The sequence below is a fragment of the Choloepus didactylus genome, chromosome 20 (genome assembly GCF_015220235.1).
Source record: "Choloepus didactylus isolate mChoDid1 chromosome 20, mChoDid1.pri, whole genome shotgun sequence".
Taxonomy (NCBI): domain Eukaryota; kingdom Metazoa; phylum Chordata; class Mammalia; order Pilosa; family Megalonychidae; genus Choloepus; species Choloepus didactylus.
Genome location: NC_051326.1, coordinates 44,133,912 through 44,154,356, shown reverse-complemented (window position 1 = coordinate 44,154,356; position 20,445 = coordinate 44,133,912). Strand labels below are relative to the sequence as shown.

Genomic DNA, 20,445 nt, shown 5'->3' with positions numbered 1-20,445 from the left:
GTGGGGTTATGAAACAGTCTGGTAGTTTGTAGAATAAATATTTTTATGAAGAAAAATAGAAAATAATGTGAATATTATATACATTGCAGGCTGCATATCATATTTGTATTTATCTTTGCCATTATCATTTCTACTTACTATCTTTATAAAGAAATATTGTTGAGCTCTTACTGCATCATAACCTAGTGCTAAGTAGCTTTATATACATTATACAACTTTTCTTAATCCTTACAATGATTCTATAGGGTAGAGTTTGTTTCTATTTTATTATTCCATTTTATAGGTGAAGAACTGAGGTCATATGCCCCCCCCCAAAAAAAATGTGGAAAATAGGAGTTTTGAGCCTAGCAGTATGATTCTAGAAGCTGCTCTTAACACTTCTATATTCTAACATTTTTCATTGACTATTATATATTTGCCCAGGGGACTTCAAAATAACCAGGTAGGATAGCGAGATATGCTATCTAATGATGAATGAATTCTGTTACCTCTGTTCTGTTGTTTATTTGATGACTATTGATTAAAACTCAATTTGAAGTGCATACAAAGGATTTAACCTCTCTTTATAATTTATAATCTAAATTGTGTTACTTAAAAAATTGTTGTGGTGCATTTACATTTTAGAAAAATTTTTAAAAAAGAAAACAACTATGTTTAACCTCTCCCACAAAAGAAAACACTATTATTAAAGTTTTGGTAAATGTTCTTCCAGTCTTTTAAAAGGTAATCTGTATTTTTCCCCTGCTTAAAGTGAACTTTTGTAAGTCATTAACTTTGATGCCAGTTTCTGTACTGATAGGTTTTTAACATTAGTAATTATTTTTTTTTTTCTGACAAACCCAGGTAACAGGTGTTTTTATTAGGTTATTTGAAAAGAGAAGTTTATTAATTTTTTTGATTACAGCTTTATTGAGATATAATTCACATACCATACAATTTACCCATTTAAGTTTACAGTTTAATGGCTCTAAGTATATTTCAGAGTGTGCAATCATCACCATAATTAATTTTAGAACATTTTCATTACCTCAAGATGAACTTCTGTACTCTTTAGCAGTCACTCCCCTTGCCCCACAGAGGTTTATTAGGTGTTAAGCTAAATTTAGATACTTTATTGATAATTCTTTTGCTCATGAAGAAGTCTTCAGATAAAATCAAGTTCGATTCTCAACTTGAGGCACAATTAAAGGGAAAATTGTGGTAGTATGCAAGTAGTATGTAAATGATTCACGGGAATAAAACAGGACTTTGGCTTCTTTAATAGCCTAAATTTGAGACTTGCACTATCCACTGTGGTAGCCACTAGTCACAACTGTCTGTAAACGTTTGAATTAATTAAAATTAAGTAAATTAACAATTCAGATCCTGAGTTGCATTAGCCACATTTTGAGTGCTCAGTAGCCACATGTGCCTAGTGGCTAGTGGCAGTGCAAAACGTTTCCATGGTTCCCGAAAGTTCTGCTGGATGGTTATTTTAAAGATTGGATTATCAGGTAATTTACTGTTTCCTTTCTGCATACAGGCATAAACTAAAATGTGTATGATCATATCTATATAATAAATAGAAATATATTTCTTAAATTTTTCTGTTTCATAACTTGTTTTAGAAATTCGTGTTTAAATTGATGAGCTAATAACTGCTTACTGGAAAGTTTAAACAATTAGGTTGGTAAATGAATCAGTCTGTTCAACCAAGCCAGTTCAACTGGCCGTGCCTATAAATGAAACCAGTGTTTGAATGCTGTCAGTTGAAATGGTTGCTATTGTTAATGAGAGTTAGTAATTTTCTGCTCAGTAGCCTTGGTGGCTAAAGGGGTGATATCTCTTGAGTAAAATATAAACTTTCAGTTTTCTTGGAAAGCTTGGCTATTGACAGAGGAACAGTCTTCCCTAGAGGGTGTCTCATACCTGAGCATTCTTGGCGGAGGAGGAAGGGCATGTTCACAAATCCAAACACGAGGTTTAAGTTGAGCTGAATATGAGCAGGCTGGGCACAGAGGGTATTAATGAGTCTTCTGAGATTTCTCAGTGATTGTGACATTCATGTCACTCTCAGAACTTATCCCAGGATGTTTCAGACCCAAGAGGTCATACAACCCACCTCCACCGTGGGCTGTCTCCCTCCTTGTTTTGAGATCCTTTTCCTCTTTTGGTCCTTGTCCAGTTCCATGTCCTTTACCCCTATTCCTAAGTTACTTTGTTGGTTTATCCAACCCTGCCTACTCTACATTCGTGCTCCTTTTAGCTCAGCTCCTGGAAAAGGTGTGTGTTGGGGGAGAGGGGTATTTACCCTTTCAGTAGATCATGTTCTTTTATCACCACTGTCCTCATTTTTATACCTTTCTTTTATATCATCAGGAAGCAAGCCTATTCACAGAAAATCAATTGAGCAGATGATCAGTTTAGCTAATGGCCACTAAATTACAGATTCACCAAAAGCTTTTTTTAATTTACAGCACATTGTATTGCATGAGATGCTTTCAGCAATAGCCTTTGAGCATTTTTCCAAGTTCTCAAGTTTTGTTTTTTTCCCACCACTGCACTTTTACTTCAGCTAAATGACTCACCTCAGAAAACTGGTTTTGGAGGAATAAGAATTTCTTACATTTTTCAAATTTTGAGTGTTGTGGAAATTGAGCTAAAACCAACAAGTTCATCAGTAGCAAAACATAATTTCCCAAGAAGGGGGCTGACAAAAGAAAACTTATATGTGATTCTGAGTCACTCCTCTCATGAATCTGAACACATGTCATGCATGATTTATTGTGTTGCTAAGTCAAAACTTAAGCATAGAAATTTTTATTGGGATATTAATTTGGCATTATTTCCCTGCCATATTTATTTGATAAACATTGTTTTAAGGAGATGATAACAATTGTACTTGAAAAGTTATTCTGAAAAAAAAAATGGCTTTATTTTTCTGTTAGAGATTTATTGCTCTGAAATGTGTTCATCAGTTTATTTCAGCAAATAAACTGATTACTTGATCATAAAGCAAAACAAAAAATAAAAAAACTTCTAAAAATATGTATTTTTCCCCCATCATTTGGGGTGAAAATAAAGCTGACTAGTAAGTAGATACGTTTTAAAAGACTAAAATAGTGGAGAAATTGGTTCTCTATAATTTTAACTCTTTTCTATGTTTGATTGTTTTACTTTGTTAGACTTAAATTGAAACATACATAGCAAACTTTCTCTTTTAAGTTCTAGGAAATGTGTGAATTTTATGTTTTAATTAGATGTGTATCTCAAAGAATTAATATACTCCAAGAAGATTATATTTTCAAGCAAAGTATCTTCTTAAACTGGAAACACAACAAAGAAGCAGACAAGAATTGGATTCTTTGTAGAAAATTTGCAAAATATAGAAAAGCAAAAAGAAGATATTGATCTTTTGCAATAGCCCATAGAGACGGTGTTAATATTTCAATCTGTGTGTGTTTGAAGAAAATGATTAAATTATACAAAACTAGAGTGTTTTAAGCCTGTATTAACTGAATATTTAGGGAATTTGTTTCCATATTATTGAATGATCTTCAGCAAAATAATGTTAAGGATTTCATAGTATCTTGTATGACTGCATTGTAATCTGAAAAATCTGTCCTCTATTATGAGACATTTTGGTTGTTTCCTTCATATGTTACAAAGCACTGAACATTCTTATAGTCAACTCGTAAGTATTTCTGATTATTACCTTAAAATAAAAATTTAATAGAATTGCTGAGACAAAGAATATGCAAAATTTTAAGGCTTTTAATATATATCAACAGTTTACCATCCAGAAAGGTATCAACATATACTCTTATCAGTATTAAATGGTTTTAAAAATATTTTTTTTTCTGAATTCTTTTTTGATTCCATTCAGTATCTGTCATCATATGTTTTATATTTTAAAAAGGTAGGTGAAAAATAGTTCCAGAATGCTCTTTTAGAACCCCCTGTGTGTATCATTGACAGTTGGTGGTCTCGGCCCCTGATTCTTTGATTCACCTGCCTGCACTTGGAATGCAGATAAGGGAGCTGAATGCTGTACATTTTGTTCAGGCTCTGACCCTCTCTCATCATTCACTGATAATCTGAAAATCAGTTTGTTTCAAAATACTCTGTTAGAATGTTACATTTAAAAGATGAAGAAAAAAATAAACACCTCATATTTGAAATTTTTTTTTAGAACATCAAAGTTCATGTATACTAAGGAGTTACAAACAAGAAAGTTTTAAGATTGACTCAAATAGAGACATCTGTGTAGATTTTTCTCTCCCTAGAAACTACACCGCCTACAAAATCTGCTTTAAACATACCACTGTCCAGTATCACCTCCTCTGCTTCCAGTTCACTTGCTCAAGAACTGCCAATTGCAACAATTCTTCAACTGCCAACCCGTTGATTATCCCACTTTTTCCCTATCCATCATCTTCCTCGTCTTTTTATATACCACTGAATCTGGCTTCAATTTCCAGCTTTCCTTATAATCACCTCCATACCCTCAACTCCTCTGCCCCTCTCTCCTTCTCCTTTGCTTATTTGGCAAACCCCAACCTGGAGGATCCAACCGTCTGCCTGCTCTGGCATGCACCCAAACAGATGAAAATCCCTCAGCTAGGATGATGGCTTCATCAAAAATTCAGTGTCACATACTTTACTTTTGGAGATAATTTCAAGCACCCATGATCCTTCCCCTAAATCTTTTTCTTTTCCAAGAGGAGAACATATGGCCTTTTATATCAATGATGCTTAAATATTCCTGACCTAGGTCTTCTGTCCTGATGTAGGAGAAATGCTTTGATGGACTTTTGTGTGTAGTTAGAGGCAGCAGAGGGTCTGCAACTTGGATGGTTTGATTCCTCTTTCCCAGCCTCACCTCCATACCTACTCCTGGAATTGATGTGGAGATGAGCCCCTTCCTCCTGTTCTCCATTGCCCCGATGCAGTCCCAGAAATTCACCCAGACCTGAGCCTGAGCTGGGAAGAGAAAAGAAGGAAGGCAGTGAGCCCAGAGGGATGGTGTGGCAAGGGGGTGAGGAATCCCTTATCTTCACTGAGACCTCACAGGGCTTTGTTCCAAATGCTTTGAGCATTTCAACACCAAAAAGCATGTAACTCCCTCCCGGGTGATCCTTTGGTTGTGTGTTTACATTTGTTCAGTTCTAATTTAACTTTATTTTAAAGCTGTAAGTTCCTCAAAAGCTCGTTTTAAAATTCTGAAGTCATGTGTGACTTAGTTATTTTTGTTAATGTATCAAGACGAAGCTGGTCCAGAAATGAATGGAACATAGAACAGCATTGTTCAAAACTGAAACTTTCTTACATGCAACAATACCAACCGAAACAGGAAGAGGAACAGTCATTTCTGTTATTTATTCCCCTGAAACTGAATAGTTTGCATGAAAGTGATTTTTGGCTTATGCTAACCTTGCAGTCATCAGGAAATCAGTTACTCGTTTCCTCTTTCATATGTTCATTCATTCATTCATTCCCAAATCCCTTACTGGGTACTGTGATGGTTAGGTTCATGTGTCAACTTGGCTAGGTAATGGTGTCCAGTTGTTTGCTTAAGCAAGCACTGGCCTGTTACTGAGAGAACATTTTGGACTTAAATCATCGGTAAGTTGATTGCGTCTATGGCTGATTGCATCTATAATCGACTGAGGAGATTGCCTTCAACAATGAGAGAAGTCTCATCCCATCAGTTGAAGGCTTTAAAAGAAGTGATGATTTCATCTGTCAGAATAGAGAATTTCCATCTCTACTTCAGCCAGCCAGCTTCTCTTGGGGAACTCATCGAAAATTTCATCAGAGTTGCCAGCTTGTAGCCTGCCCTATGGAATTTGGAGTTGTCCATTCCCACAGTTGCATGAGGCAATTCTTATAAAAATCTCATAATATTTACAGATGTCTCCTGTTGATTCTGTTTCTCTAGAGAACCCTGACTGTACAAATACCCACTGAGGAACTAATTTCCCCCCTAGTCTCAAAGAGAAAGACCCCACCCCCAACCCCTTGTGAGTGTGTGAATGTGTGAATGTGCAGGAATGGGACTTAACTCTTTGCTGGTCATCTTCTTAGGGTGGATGTAGAATCTCATCCAGGGAATGCCATTAGGAAAATGATTGATTTTTTGGATATGTCTGGAGCATCTAACACCAGCAGACCCATTCATTGTGGCAAAATAAGTTATAAGCTGTATGGATTACTAGGAGGGTTACCCACATTCTAATCTTTAGGCTGCCAGCATTGAGGTGCTTTGAAGCAGTAAAGGCACTTTACTCTCCCAGTGGCTGCTCCACCCGACCACAAGCTGGCTCTGTTATCGCTTGATCCTTGATCACTTGTGACTTTGCTCAGAGTTAGGCATTCTAACCTGGACCTAATAATGGCTGTTGTTTTTATAGCAACTGTTCTAGTTTGCTAATGCTGCAGAATGCAAAACACCAGAGATGGATAGGCTTTTATAAAATGGGGGTTTATTTCGCTACACAGTTACAGTCTTAAGGCCACAAAGCGTCCAAGGCAACACATCAGCAACTGGGCACCTTCACCGGAGGATGGCCAATGGCCTCCGGAAAACCTCTGTTAGCTAGGAAGGCAGCTGGCATCTGCTCCAAAGCTCCGGCCTCAAAACGGCTTTCTCCCAGGACGTTCCTTTCTAGCAAGCTTGCTTCTCTTCCAAAACGTCACTCACAGCTGCACTCCGTTCAGTCTCTTTGAGTCAGCATGTTTTATATGGCTCCACTGATCAAGGCCCACCCTGAATGGGTGGGGTCACACCTCCATGGGAGTATCCCACCAAAGTCTCCACCCACAGCTGGGTGAGGCACATTCCAAGCAAATCTAACCAGCACCAAAACGTCTGTCCCACAAGACCACAAAGATAATGGCATTTGGGGGACACAATACATTCAAACCGGCACAGCAACCATCCCTCTATTCAGGAATTTATGGGTAAAGCACCTGGGGAATACAGGTCCATCCTGTGAATAACTTCCTGAAGACAGGGGATTGTCAGGTCGGAGTCATTCAAGAATCCACACAACGCAGCGAGTCAAAGTTTTAAGCAGAAAGTTTAAGATTTATTAGAGGAAGAAAACAGGTGGGAGCCAGCGAAAAGAAAGAAAGTGGCTCCAGCTCTCTTTCTGAGAGCTGCATTTTTAAAGAAAAAACTGCATTGGAAGGGAAGGGTGTCCGCTGAGTGGTGTCCTGTGCCTTGAATGGGGGAGGGCCTATCAACTTCTGAGCTGATTGGTTGCTAGGGTTCTGACGCACTACTCTTCTTTAAAGTGCAGCTGCATTATCTGTTTGGGGAGAGCAGGCCTTTTCCACATGCTTATGGTCGTTCATCTTATAGACATATCTGATCTTGCTTTATCCACCTTTTGGGGGTTGAGGCGCTACCATGGCTGGAGTTTCTAAACAGCCTTCAACCCGTATTTTATGGCACATCTGGTTTCTATGAGATAAGTTGCGGTGCCCCTGGGTCAGAAATTCCTTCTATATGTTAGACTCTTTTTCTGGGATGACAGGGATGTTCAGTGTATTTTCTTAAGAAAAAGGCATGATAGATGATGGAGAGTGCTAAAGAGAGGTACATGGAAAATACTAGGGGTGGTTCAGAGGAGGAGGGGGTTACTTCAGATCTCAAGGGCTCAAGGAAAACTGCATATGGGAGGTGGGATTTGAGATGGGCCTGGGAGAACTGGTATGGTTTGGACTATGGAGATAAGGATTGGCTGATGTCCCCTTCCCATTTGAGTTGAATGGGAAATGGAGGAGTATGTTGCAGGTGAAGGGAATGGAATGGAATGAGCCAAAAGGGTGGGAGGGATCTAAGGATGAAAAGCATTACATAGTCAAATGTGGATGAACTACTTCCCACTATGGGTTCCTCTTTTTCATCTTTCTCTTCGATTTTTCTTTTTCTTTTCCCTTTTATCTTTGGTCACCCAGGCACTTTTTGGCACTCAAAGTGAACATTTTGCCTATTCATGTAGTAAAAAGTTTAAGGTCTGTGTACTATTTTACAGTGATTTCCTTTTCACAGAATCACAGAGCTTGAAAGGCCCCCAAGATGGATGCGTCTCTCTAATAGAAACACCCACCACAGCTCTTATGGATTTTGCGTGTGTGTATGTATGTGTGTGTGTGGTGAACTATAGTATAAAATTTACCATTTTAACCATTTTAAAATGTACAATCCAATGGCATTAAATACATTCACAATGTGCTATTATCATCATTTTCTAGTTCCAGAACTTATTCATCACACCAAATGGAAACCGTGTACCCTTAGCAGTCACTCCCCATTCTCTTCTCCCAGCAGCTCCTGGCAACCACTAATGTGCTTTCTATCCCTATGGATTTACCTATTCTGGACATTTCATATAAATGGAATCATTTATGTTGCCTTTTTTTTTAAATTTTATTTCATTAAGATTGTTCACATACCATACAATTATCCAAAGATCCAAAGTGCACAATCAGTTGCCCATGGTACCATCATACAGTTGAGCATCTATCACCACAATTAATTTTTCTTTCAATTTTTACAACATTTTCATTACTCCAGAAAAATTTGATGAAAAATATGACGATACTACTAAATGTACTACATAGTTTGCAATAGGTATATTTTTCCCTCTATACCCCTCTATTATTAACTTTTGGTTATAGTGTCATACATTTGTTCTAGTTCATGAAGGAGGTTTATAATATTTGAACAGTTAATCATGAACATTGTCCACCACAAGATTTGCTGTTGTTATACATTCCCATCTTTTGACCTCCACCTTTCCTTTTGGTGACATATGTGACTCTCAGCTTCTCCTTTCCACCACATTCACATACCATTCAGCACTGTTAGTTATTCTCATAATAACATGCTACTGTCACCTTTGTCCATTTCCAAACACTTAAGTTCACCCTAGTTGAACATTCTGCTCATAATAAGAAACTGCTCCCCATCCTTTGGCCTTGTTCTATATCTTGGTAACTTATATTTTGTGTCTATGAGTTTACATATTATAATTAGTTCTTATCAGTGAGACCATGCAATATTTGTCCTTATGTGTCTGACTTATTTCACTCAATATAGTGCCCTCAAGGTTTCTTCATCAACCCATTTTTTTTAAGACAGTTTTGTTCACACACCATACATTCTGTCCTAAGTAAACAATCAGTGGTTCCCTGTATAGTCACATATTTATGTATTCACCACCATTGCCACTATCTTTATAAGGACATCTCTATTTCTTCCGCAAAGAAGGAGGAAGAGTCAAAGAAGATAGAGAGACAAAAATAAAAAGGAGAAAAAAATGAGAGCTAAAAAGCAACAAAAGGAAAGATAGAATTAAACTAATGTACAATAACAGAGTCAGACAATATCACCAGTGCCAAAAGTCCCATACCCTTCCCCTCCGTCCCGCTCTTATAGGCATTTAGCTTTGGTATATTGCCTTTGTTACATTAAAGGAAGCATAATACAAAGTTTCCGTTAACTATAATCTCTAGTTTGCATTGATTGTGTTTTGTTCCCCAATACCATCCTATTTTTAACACCTTGCAATGTTGACATTCATTTGTTCTCTCTCATGTAAAAACATATTTGTACCTTTTATCACAATTGTTGAGCACTCTAGGTTTCACTGGGTTATAGTCCCACTCTTTATCTTTCCTCTTTCCTTCTTATGTCCCACATGCTCCTAACCTTTCTCTTTCAACCATACTCACAGTCATCTTTGTTCAGTGTACTTACATTGCTTTGCTACCATCACCCAAAATTGTGTTCCATACCTCTCACTCCTGTCTTTTCCTATCCGTCTGTAGTGCCACCTTTAGTATTTCCTGTAGCACAAGTATCTTGTTCACAAACTCTCATTGTCTGTTTGTCAGAGAATATTTTAAACTCTCCCTCATATTTGAAGGACATTTTTGCTGGATATAGGATTCTTGGTTGGTGTTTTTTCTCTTTCAGTATCTTAAATATATCATACCACTTCCTTCTTGCCTCCGTGGTTTCTACTGAGAAATCTGCACATAGCCTTATCAAGCTTTCTTTGTATGTGATGGATCACTTTTCTCTTGCTGCTTTCAGGAATCTCTCTTTGTCTTTGACATTTGATAATCTGATTATTAACTGTCTTGGCATAAGTCTATTCAGATCTATTCTGTTTAGGGTATGCTGTGCTTCTTGGATCGTAATTTTATGTCTTTCATAAGCGATGGGAAATTTTCATTGATTATTTCCTCTATTATTCCTTCTGCTGCTTTCCCCTTCTCTTCTCTTCCTGGAACACCCATGACATGTACATTCATGTGCTTCATGTTGTCATTCAATTCCCTGAGATGTTGCTCATATTTTTCCATTCTTTTCCCTATTTGTTCTTTTATGTGTATGATTTCAGGTGTCTTGTTCTCCAGTTCCTGAGTGTTTTCTTCTGCCTCTTGAGATCTACTGCTGTATTTCTCCATTGTGTTTTTCATCTCTTCTGCTGTGCCTTTGATTTCCATATATTCCGCCAGTTGTTTTTTTAAACTTTTGATTTCTACCTTATGTTTGCCCAGTGTTTCCTTTATAGCCTTCATCTCTTTTACCATATCTTCCCTGAAATCATTGATTTGGTTTTTATTTGATTTAACATATTTCTTTGAAAATATTTAATAGATTTTTTCATTAAAGTGAAATAATATCTCAACTGTATCTTGATTGAAGTGTAAGTTTGTTCCTTTGAGTGGGCCATATCTTTGTTTTTCCTAGCATAGATTTTAGTTTTCTGTTGTCTAGGCATCTGGTTTCCTTGGTTATCCCAATCAGATTTTCCCAGACCAGAACGGGTTCAGGTCTCAGGGTGAGGTTATATTCAGGGTGTGTCTTAGACATTGACAAGACTTTCCTGCGAGAATCTGGCTGCTGTGCTTTTCCTAACCTGCCCAGCAGGTGGCGCCTGTCGCTCCCAACTGGTGTAAGGAGGGGTGGCCCCTTCAGTTTCTGTTTTGGCTGTTTTCCCTCAGGCTCTGGGGTCTGGTTCTGAAGGGAAAGCTGGGCTCCACCTCCTTACTCTTAGGAAGATATGCCCCGTAGGGAGTTATCATCTGCTTTTCAATTGTTGTCTCTCTAACTCTGTTATCTCCACCTCATTTCTGGGTCAGAGCACTGCTAACTGAAAATGGCTGAGGCTCTCTCCACTGAGCCCCTCAGGTTGAGAGAGAGAGAAAGGGACAGAGACAGACTGCCCCCTTTTAGAGCCAGTACATGCCCCCTCCCCCCACAGTTTCACTCATCAGCCAGGGGTAACAGCTTGTCTTCTGGGCTCCCCCTCCCAGGACAGATTAGTCTTCTGTTTCTTTAAGGTCAGTCATCACTAAAAGCCTCTGTCTGCTTGTTGGGGATTTGTAGCTTGCATTAACAGTCCAGATGTGTTAATTAAAACCCCAGGTGGAGCTCAGCTAAGCTTGCTGGGAGAGTACTGCTTTCTACCACAGTGAGGTTTTGCAGCTCAGCCTGCTGTGGGGGGAGGGGGCTCCCAGCATGGTTCCGCAGCTTTTACTTACAGATTTTATGCTGTGATCTCAGGCATTCCTCCCAATCCAAGTTGGTGTACAATGTGTGGACAGTCAGGGTTGTTCCCCAGCAGTTATTCCAAATTATTTTCTAGTTGTTCCTGGTTGTTTATTAGTTGTTCCAGGGGACTAATTAAATTCCACTCCTCTCTATACTGCCATCTTGCCCCCTCTTAAGGCATTTGTTTTTGCAACAAATTTACGAGGGTGCTGTATATTACATATATTCCTATTATCAGTTTCACCAGCTTAACTAGGATCAAAGTTCAGAACCACTACTTAAATAGCAAGTCAAAAACATCTACAGAGAAAATGAGATTTTCCAAGATGATATCAAAGATGTATCAGGGGAGCTTCAGTTTTTAGCCCTCTTCTGAATATCTCTTACCTCCCAAGAGGGCAATGATGTTCTCATTGCTCCTTTGCAACTGGGCTCAATCCACTGGGTCCTCAATAGAAGTAGTTCTCATCCTGCTTTATGGGCTCTTTATGCTCTTTGAAAGTTTTCTTACTCTTCTCTTCTTTGTAGTTTTCCATGCCTGCTAAGTTCCCCTTTCTTCAAAATCTGTGACAGCTTAAAGGATTACAGCCTCTCTTCAGTTAGCAAACATAGCTTGGCAACACAGCAGATCAGATTGAATGGATGCAATTCCATATTCTGCTTCAAACAAAAGGGATGCTGCTATATAGATGTTTTCTTCAGCTGCACTTCAAGAAGCAGGAGATGGACACAATTTTCAGCATCATTCACACAATAAGAGGGAGCTAGCAACTGCATATGTTTGTTTGATGCATGTTGACTCCATCCAGAAGTAAATATCCGCTGCACTCCAGTCCCACTTGTGGTAGTCTAAAAGATTGTCCTTTATCTGTGATGGATGATCTGAATGGATGACCTCATTCTCCTATGACACAACAATGCACATCTCCAGGAGGCTGGTTGGCTGCTGTCAAAATGATGAGGGAAGTTGGCTGGTCCCTCCTTTCCCACAAAGCAGAAATTGAAGGCTATAAACACAGTGGTGATGAAGCAGCACAGGTCTCTCTGGAGTCTTGACTGGGGAAGAATCTGCTTCCAAACTCATTCAGATGGTTGTCAGAATTCATTTCGTTGCCGCTCTATGGGAGGTCCCCATTTACTTATTGGCTGTGAGCCAGGGATTGCTTTCAACTCTAGAAGTCACTCAAATTTCCTTAATACCGGCCTTCTCTGTAGGTCCTCTCACAACTTGTCTGTTTACAGCTTCAAAGCCAGTTTGGCTAGGCTGCTAGCACAAATACCACTAACTGATTTTGTTGTAAACAACAGGAATTTATTGGCTCACGGTTTCAGTGGCTAGAAGCTTGCTTCCTCCTGGGTCAGTAGTGTCCCAGCTAGCAGGCAATCCCTGGGTGCCAGTGACATGGTGATGTCCTTCCTCTCCTTTCTCTTCTGGGTTCCATTAAACTCTCTATGTTGCCTTTTATGTCTGGCTTCCTTCACTTAGCATAATATTCTCAAAGTTTATCCACTGAAACTGCACGTATCAGTCCTTCATTTCTTTCTGTGACTGAATAAATAATATTCCGTTGTGCGTATATACCACATTTTGTTTATCTTTTCATTGGTTGATGGTCATCTGGGTTGTTTCCACCTTTTAGCTATTGTGAATAGTGTTGCTCTGAACATTAGTGTGCAAGTTTTTGTTTGAAACATGTTTTCAGTTCTTTTAGTTATATACCTAAGAGTAGAATTGCTGGATCATTTGGTAAGTTTATGTTTAACTTACTGAGGAATTGCCAGATGTCTTCCATAGTGGTTGTACCATTTTACTTTCTCACCAGCATGTATGAGGGCTCCAATTTCTCTACATCCATGTTTTGCTTGTAACTATCCTAGTGATGTGAAATGCTATATCAGTGTGGTTTTGATTGTGTTTGCATAGAATTTTACTCTGTATTTTTCATTTATTTGTTGTCCAAATGTAAAATTACCACAGGAACAATAGAGTGGAAATTAGTTTTTTAGACACAAAATATTTGTAAATGTGATTTGTTTAGTACATTTAGTTATAATATAAGTAAAACTCAGGTAGATATAGAAGATTTTAAATCCATTTCATAACATTTTAATTCCAGTTTATGCATTTTCTTCTTGTGAAAACAAATTTTTGAATAAAATGATCCTCTAGTGATTTGAGATTGCATCATATCCAGTGATCTGATTCTTAAAATGTTATTCAGCTGATTTTTTTTTCTTTTGAAAGTCTGCATAAGAAATCTTATTTTTTGTGATATAAAATATATTATTCCAGCAAATCTTTGCCTTCCCCAAAAAGAGCAATTTTGTAAATACTCTTTTTACCAAGGTAACAAGTAATACATAGCAAATTTTATCCTAAGGAGGATATATAGCATTATGTGTTGAATAGTAGGGCAGATAAAATCATTATATTGAATGAATATGCATTACTGAACTAAGTTTTCCTCCTTTCCCGTTGATTGCCGATAACATTGTTTTAATATGTTATTATGATTAGATTTTTACTAATTAATCTAATTCCATTGTATAAATAATTAGAATGTGAAAAGTGGCTTTTCCTTCGTCCCTTTTTTCTTTCCTTACTTTTCCTTCTTTTTCTTTCCAACCTGAGAGTTGTAGGACCTATTCAAAAGAAATCATAAACACTAACTTGAGCCTAATCATATATATTTTTCCCAGTAAAAAGGCTAACTGTAAATATGTACAATAATTTACTGAACATCTCTAGCCGTATCCTGGGTCTTTGTTTGTTTTTGGACAAGAATTTAAAAATTGTGTTAGTAATAAATTAACATTGTGATTTATGTTATTTTAAACTTTAGACAATGTTGTGAAATGTGACACTAATAATAATGAAGAGGAGGAGGGAGAGCAATTTGATTTTGACAGTGGAGATGAAATTCCAGAAGCAGATAGACAAGCACCATCTGATCCCAACTCTAGTAACACTGTAGCGAATGAAGAAGCTTCTTCCATAGGTAAATCCTCAAATTGCCACATGCTGATGATTTATGTTTTTTTTTTATTGTTTTTTTTGTTTTTTTAATCTTCATTTTATTGAGATATATTCACATACCACGCAGTCATACAAAACAAATTGTACTTTCGATTGTTTACAGTACCATTACATAGTTGTACATTCATCACCTAAATCAATCCCTGACACCTTCATTAGCACACAGAAAAATAACAAGAATAATAATTAGAGTGAAAAAGAGCAATTGAAGTAAAAAAGAACACTGGGTACCTTTGTCTGTTTCCTTCCCCTATTTTTGATTTATGTTTAAATAATCTTTTAGATAACACTGATTTCCCCTCATTATTACTGCTTGAATATTTGCATATTATTATAGGGAAAGGTGGAGTTCTAGGAGTGAGATAATATATGATTTTTCTATGATATAGATGAAATGGCTTAACATTTTAGCTGAATTTCTTCTATTTGTACTGGTTCTCTGGTTTTCAATCTTATCTACATATATTATTTGTATTTTGGAGGGAAAAGGTATTGCTATTTTCTTGTTAAAAGAGCATCATCATATCACTATATTACATAAAATATAAAATATAATGCTATTTAAAATGAATTAAATGCAAAGACTTACTTTTAGGTCTGGAGGTGGACTTGATTGTTTTTAGTCATTGATTGCCCACAGGTGCTAAACCAGGTGGACTGGTTAGACCCAAACTTCTATAGTAGGACCAGCATTAAATTCCTTTATCCATAGTGAAAACCCTTGATGGGTATTTCATTATGTTGGTAGTTCTTTCTGACAGCTTAGAATTTATCTTAGGAGTTCCCAGGCCATATACATTTCACCTGCCTACAAAGCTTGCATTGATTCCACTGACTCCCTAAAGTTTCACCCTTCTCTAGACTACTGGGCACCCAACACCCTCCCTCCAAGCTCCACTGATATGGAGAGCAGGGCCTGAGGCCACCTGCTGTCTGCTGATCTCTGGGGAGCTTAAGATTGGGGTGGAGATGGTCAGTTGGAGGTTTCACCACTTTCTTCTTTGCTTCCACCCTTAGCACAGAATCTAAGTCATACTTTTGATGGTTGCGTGTGTTTGCTAACCAGTCTTCTTTTCCATCCTCCAGGAGATGAAAATGGAACTGGGACAGAAACAATTGTATTAGTAGAACCTACTAAGGTTGCAGTACCAACTAAAGTGAACCCATATTCAGTCATCGACATCACCCCATTCCAGGAAGACCAAGTCCTAACTCCAGATTCAAATGCCGAGGAAGAAAGCTTGAGCCACCATGTACCTAGTGGCTACTCAGTTCCTGTGCCTTGTGGCTATGCCGTTCCTTTCAACCTGCCGTTGATACTGCCGGCCTATTCCAGTCCTGTGATTATTCGCACTGTTTCTGTGGATGAAGAAGGTGGTTTTTTTTTTCCCTTTTTCTTTGCCCATGAGAAATGGCATATTTGTTTAGTATAATCTGTGCTCAGTCTTTTTTTTTCCCTAAACATTAGTTGCTTGTTTTCAAAGTTGGTAAGTGGGCCCCAAATTAATTTTCTGCCATGATAGGAACACATTAAGGAAAGAGATCAGAGTTTATTGTTTGGAAAATTTGTAAATAAACATTGATCCCAAATGTATTACCTTATTATATTAGCAAATATTGATACGAACTTTGCCTTACTTCCCTGTTTCCCTTTCCCACAAGTAGCTCATACAACTGTGCCCGTCTTTTTTGGCATTTATGACTTATTATTATAAATTATAGTTATTAATACATGGGTTCCAGCATCATCTACTAGTCTATGATCTAGAGTTGCCTTGAGGTCAGAGTCTGTGTCCAGCTATTTTCATTCATGGGAACTGAGGGAGCAAAACACAAGAGGAAAGAAAGGTGATAGACAGAAAACTCTCTTTTCCAGGAAGAGACCATTAGTGGAGGCAAAGTCATTGAGGGTAAGAAGATCTGGGGTGAGGGTGGGGGGATGTAGTTAAAGGAAGTAGAAAGTTTTTGTTTGCTTTGTGATTAAGCTGGCACACGATCTCCAATATCACATTTCTCACAGTTATAAATTAAAAGAGAATGAGAAAGAAATGCTGTCCTGAAGTCCAGGGGGCCTCAGGATTATGACTAGCTGTGCTGTCACCACCTGAGGGGCATTTGGACATGTCACGTAACCTCCCTGGCCCTCAGCGTCCTCAGCTCTGAACCGAGAGCATTGGTTTAAATCATCATTTAATAATCAAAAATAATTAAACCAATAGACTATTTAAATATTGGTTTAAATAGTCCTTCCTTTCATTTCCACTTAGTGAGAAAGGAACCAAATTGTAGCTTAGAATGACTTAGTTTTAAAAGCCTGCTCTCTGTTATCTTTAAGTTTAACACTTGGTAATATTGTTGATGCCTCAGCTGTTTTTACAGAGATTTCTATTTTGGTTTTAAAATGTGGTGTGAGAGTTTGCTGTTCTGTGGCTGAGGATTGAGAGTCTGACCTCCACTGTCAGGGCATTTGCTATTTACCATCTGTTGCGTAGCTTCGGTTTTTAAGAGGGTCAGCAGAGCTTTTGAGAGGCAGACCTGTGGGTCTATAGTGACTGAAAATACAAAACTGTTCCACTCTCGGCAAAAGCAAACCTTGTTGTATTAAGAATTGATCAGTAGAGACATCTTGGCATAATTTTTCCTTTTCTCTCCTGAATGTATTTCTACGTAATCATTCCCAGGACACACCATAGGGGATTTCCCGGGTGTTTTCCCTGGTGTGTGTCCCAGGTGTTCTTCTAATGGAAAGAAGCCCTGGAGGAGAATGGCCTCTTAGCTATATAATCATAATTTATATTTTTGTGAAACTTTCAATGAAAGGATTCTTTCCTTTCCTGTTAATAACAGAAAAATATCTTCTTTAAAGAAAATCTTGATTTTACATTTTGGACACCATAGAGGGTTTCTGGGTAGATGCTTTCCCACATGCTTTCCTGTTGTAACTGACAGTAATCCTGGGAGTTTACCATTATCAACAATATTGTTCTGATTTTCCGATCATAAACAGTAAGAGCAATCTAAAAATGATTAAGTGTGGATTATGGAGATTTTGTGCTTATGCAAAATATATTTATTTTAAAGTAATTTGCTTATTTTGAAATAACTTGGTTATTTGAATTTACTTAACATTATGTAAAGCAATTTGTTTTCAAATAATTTAAAATTATTTGAAAACAATTTGCTTATATGTTTTTTTTTAATTTTTTTTTAATTGAGATTGTTCAGATACCATACAACTATCCAAAGATCCAAAGTGTACAATCGGTTGCCCACGGCACCACCATACAGCTGTGCATCCATCAACACATTTTTTTTTCAACTTTTATAACATTTTCACTACTCCAGAAAAGAAACAAAGACCAAAAAAAGGAAACTCACATTCTCCCATACCCCTAACCACGCCCCCCCCCTCCATTATTGATTCATAGTTTTAGTATAGTACATTTGTTACTGTTGATAAAAGAAGGTTAAAATACTACTAACTGTAGTATATAGTTTGCAGTAGGTATGTATTTTTTCCCTATATGCTTCTCTTTTATTAACCTCTAGTTACAGTGACATACATTTGTTCTAGTTCATGAGAGAGATTTCTAATATTTGTATAGTTAATCACGGACATTGTCCACCACAAGATTCACTGTTTTATACATTCCCATCTTTTAACCTCCAGCTTTCCTTCTGGTGACATGTGTGACTCTGAGCTTACCCTTTCCACCACCTTCACACACCTTTTAGCACTTTTTGTTATTCTCATTACATGCTACCATCACCCCGTCCATTTCCAAATATTTAAGTTCACCCTAGTTGAACATTCTGCTCATAATAAGCAACCGCTCCCTATTCTTTAGCCTCATTCTATATCCTGATAACTTACATTTCATGTCTATGAGTTTACATATTATAATTAGTTAATATCAGTGAGACCCTGCAATATTTGCCTTTATGTGTCTGTCTTATTTCACTCAGTATAGTGTCCTCAAGTTTTCTTCATCAACCCATTTCTTTTAAGATGGTTTTGTTCAAACACTATACATTTCATCCTAAGTAAACAATCATTGTTTCCCCATATAGTCACGTATTTATGTATTGAGCACCATCGCCACTCTCTATATAAGGACATTTCTTCCATAAAGATGGAGGAAGAGTCAAAGAAGGCAGAGAAGCAAAAGAAAAAGGCAAGAGAAAGAGAGAAAAACAAACAAACATACAAACAAAAAAACTTGGTAGCTAGAAGGTGATAAAAGGAAAGATAGCATTAACCTAAAGTATAATAAAGAGTCAGACAACATCACCAATGCCTGGAGTCCCATACCCTTCCCCAATTCCCCACCCCCCCATATGCATTCAGCTTTGGTATATTGCTTTTGTTACATTAAAGGAAGCATAATACAATGTTTCTGTTAATTCTAGCCTCTAGTTTGCATTGATTGTATTTTTCCCCCAATCCCACCCTATTTTTAACACCTTGCAATGTTGACATTCATTTGTTCTACCTCATGTAAAAACATATTTGTACCTTTTATTACAATCGTTGAGCATCCTAGGTTTCCCTGAGTTACACAGTCCCAGTCTTTATCATTCACCTTTTGTTCTGGTGTCCCACATGATCCCAGCCTTCCTCTTTCAGCCATATTCACAGTCATCTTTGTTCAGTGTACTTACATTGCTTTGCTACCATCACCCAAAATTGTGTTCCATACCTCTCACTCCTGTCTTTTCCTGTCTGTAGTGCCACCTTTAGTATTTCCTGTAGCACAAGTATCTTGTTCACAAACTCTCATTGTCTGTTTGTCAGAGAATATTTTAAACTCTCCCTCATATTTGAAGGACATTTTTGCTGGATATAGGATTCTTGGTTGGTGTTTTTTCTCTTTCAGTATCTTAAATATATCATACCACTTCCTTCTTGCCTCCGTGGTTTCTACTGAGAAATCTGCACATAGCCTTATCAAGCTTTCTTTGTATGTGATGGATCACTTTTCTCTTGCTGCTTTCAGGAATCTCTCTTTGTCTTTGACATTTGATAATCTGATTATTAACTGTCTTGGCATAAGTCTATTCAGATCTATTCTGTTTATGGTATGCTGTGCTTCTTGGATCGTAATTTTATGTCTTTCATAAGCGATGGGAAATTTTCATTGATTATTTCCTCTATTATTCCTTCTGCTGCTTTCCCCTTCTCTTCTCTTCCTGGAACACCCATGACATGTACATTCATGTGCTTCATGTTGTCATTCAATTCCCTGAGATGTTGCTCATATTTTTCCATTCTTTTCCCTATTTGTTCTTTTATGTGTATGATTTCAGGTGTCTTGTTCTCCAGTTCCTGAGTGTTTTCTTCTGCCTCTTGAGATCTGCTGTTGTATGTTTCCACTGTGTCTTTCATCTCTTGTGTTGTGCCTTTCATTTCCATAGATTTTGCCAGTTGGCTTTTTGAACTTTCAATTTCTACCTTATATGCATCCTGTGTTTTCATTATACAGTTCATCTCTTTTGTCATATCTTCCCTAAACTTTTTGAATTCAATTATTATTAGTTGTTTCAATTCCTGCATCACAGTTGAAGTGCAAGTTTGTTCCCCTGACCAGGCCATAACCTCATTTTTCTTGGTGTAGGTTGTAGTTTTCTGTTGTCTAGGCATGGTTTCCTTGGTTACCCCAGTCAGGCCTCCCCAGACCAGAATGGGCTAAGGTCTCAGAAGGAAGAAATATTCAGTATCCAGTTTCCCTGAGGGTGTGTCTTAGAAAATTGGTACACCCTCTGATGCCTCTGGTCACTGTGCTTTTCTGCCCAGCAGGTGGTGCCTGTTGGCCTATAATTCTTGACTGGTGTAAGTTCTGAATGAAAGGCAGGT

At 37.6% G+C, this 20,445-nt stretch overlaps 1 protein-coding gene across 3 annotated transcripts in view; it reads left to right on the top strand.

The window, feature by feature from the left end:
* ARHGEF10 (Rho guanine nucleotide exchange factor 10) overlaps positions 1-20,445 on the top strand; it is a 187,813-nt gene that overhangs the window by 35,453 nt on the left and 131,915 nt on the right. For all 3 annotated transcript variants that reach the window (XM_037812662.1, XM_037812661.1, XM_037812660.1), the window contains exons 3-4: positions 14,398-14,553; positions 15,678-15,965. In XM_037812662.1, coding sequence (XP_037668590.1) covers positions 14,398-14,553; positions 15,678-15,965 — 444 coding nt within the window. The remainder of the gene's footprint in view (positions 1-14,397; positions 14,554-15,677; positions 15,966-20,445) is intronic.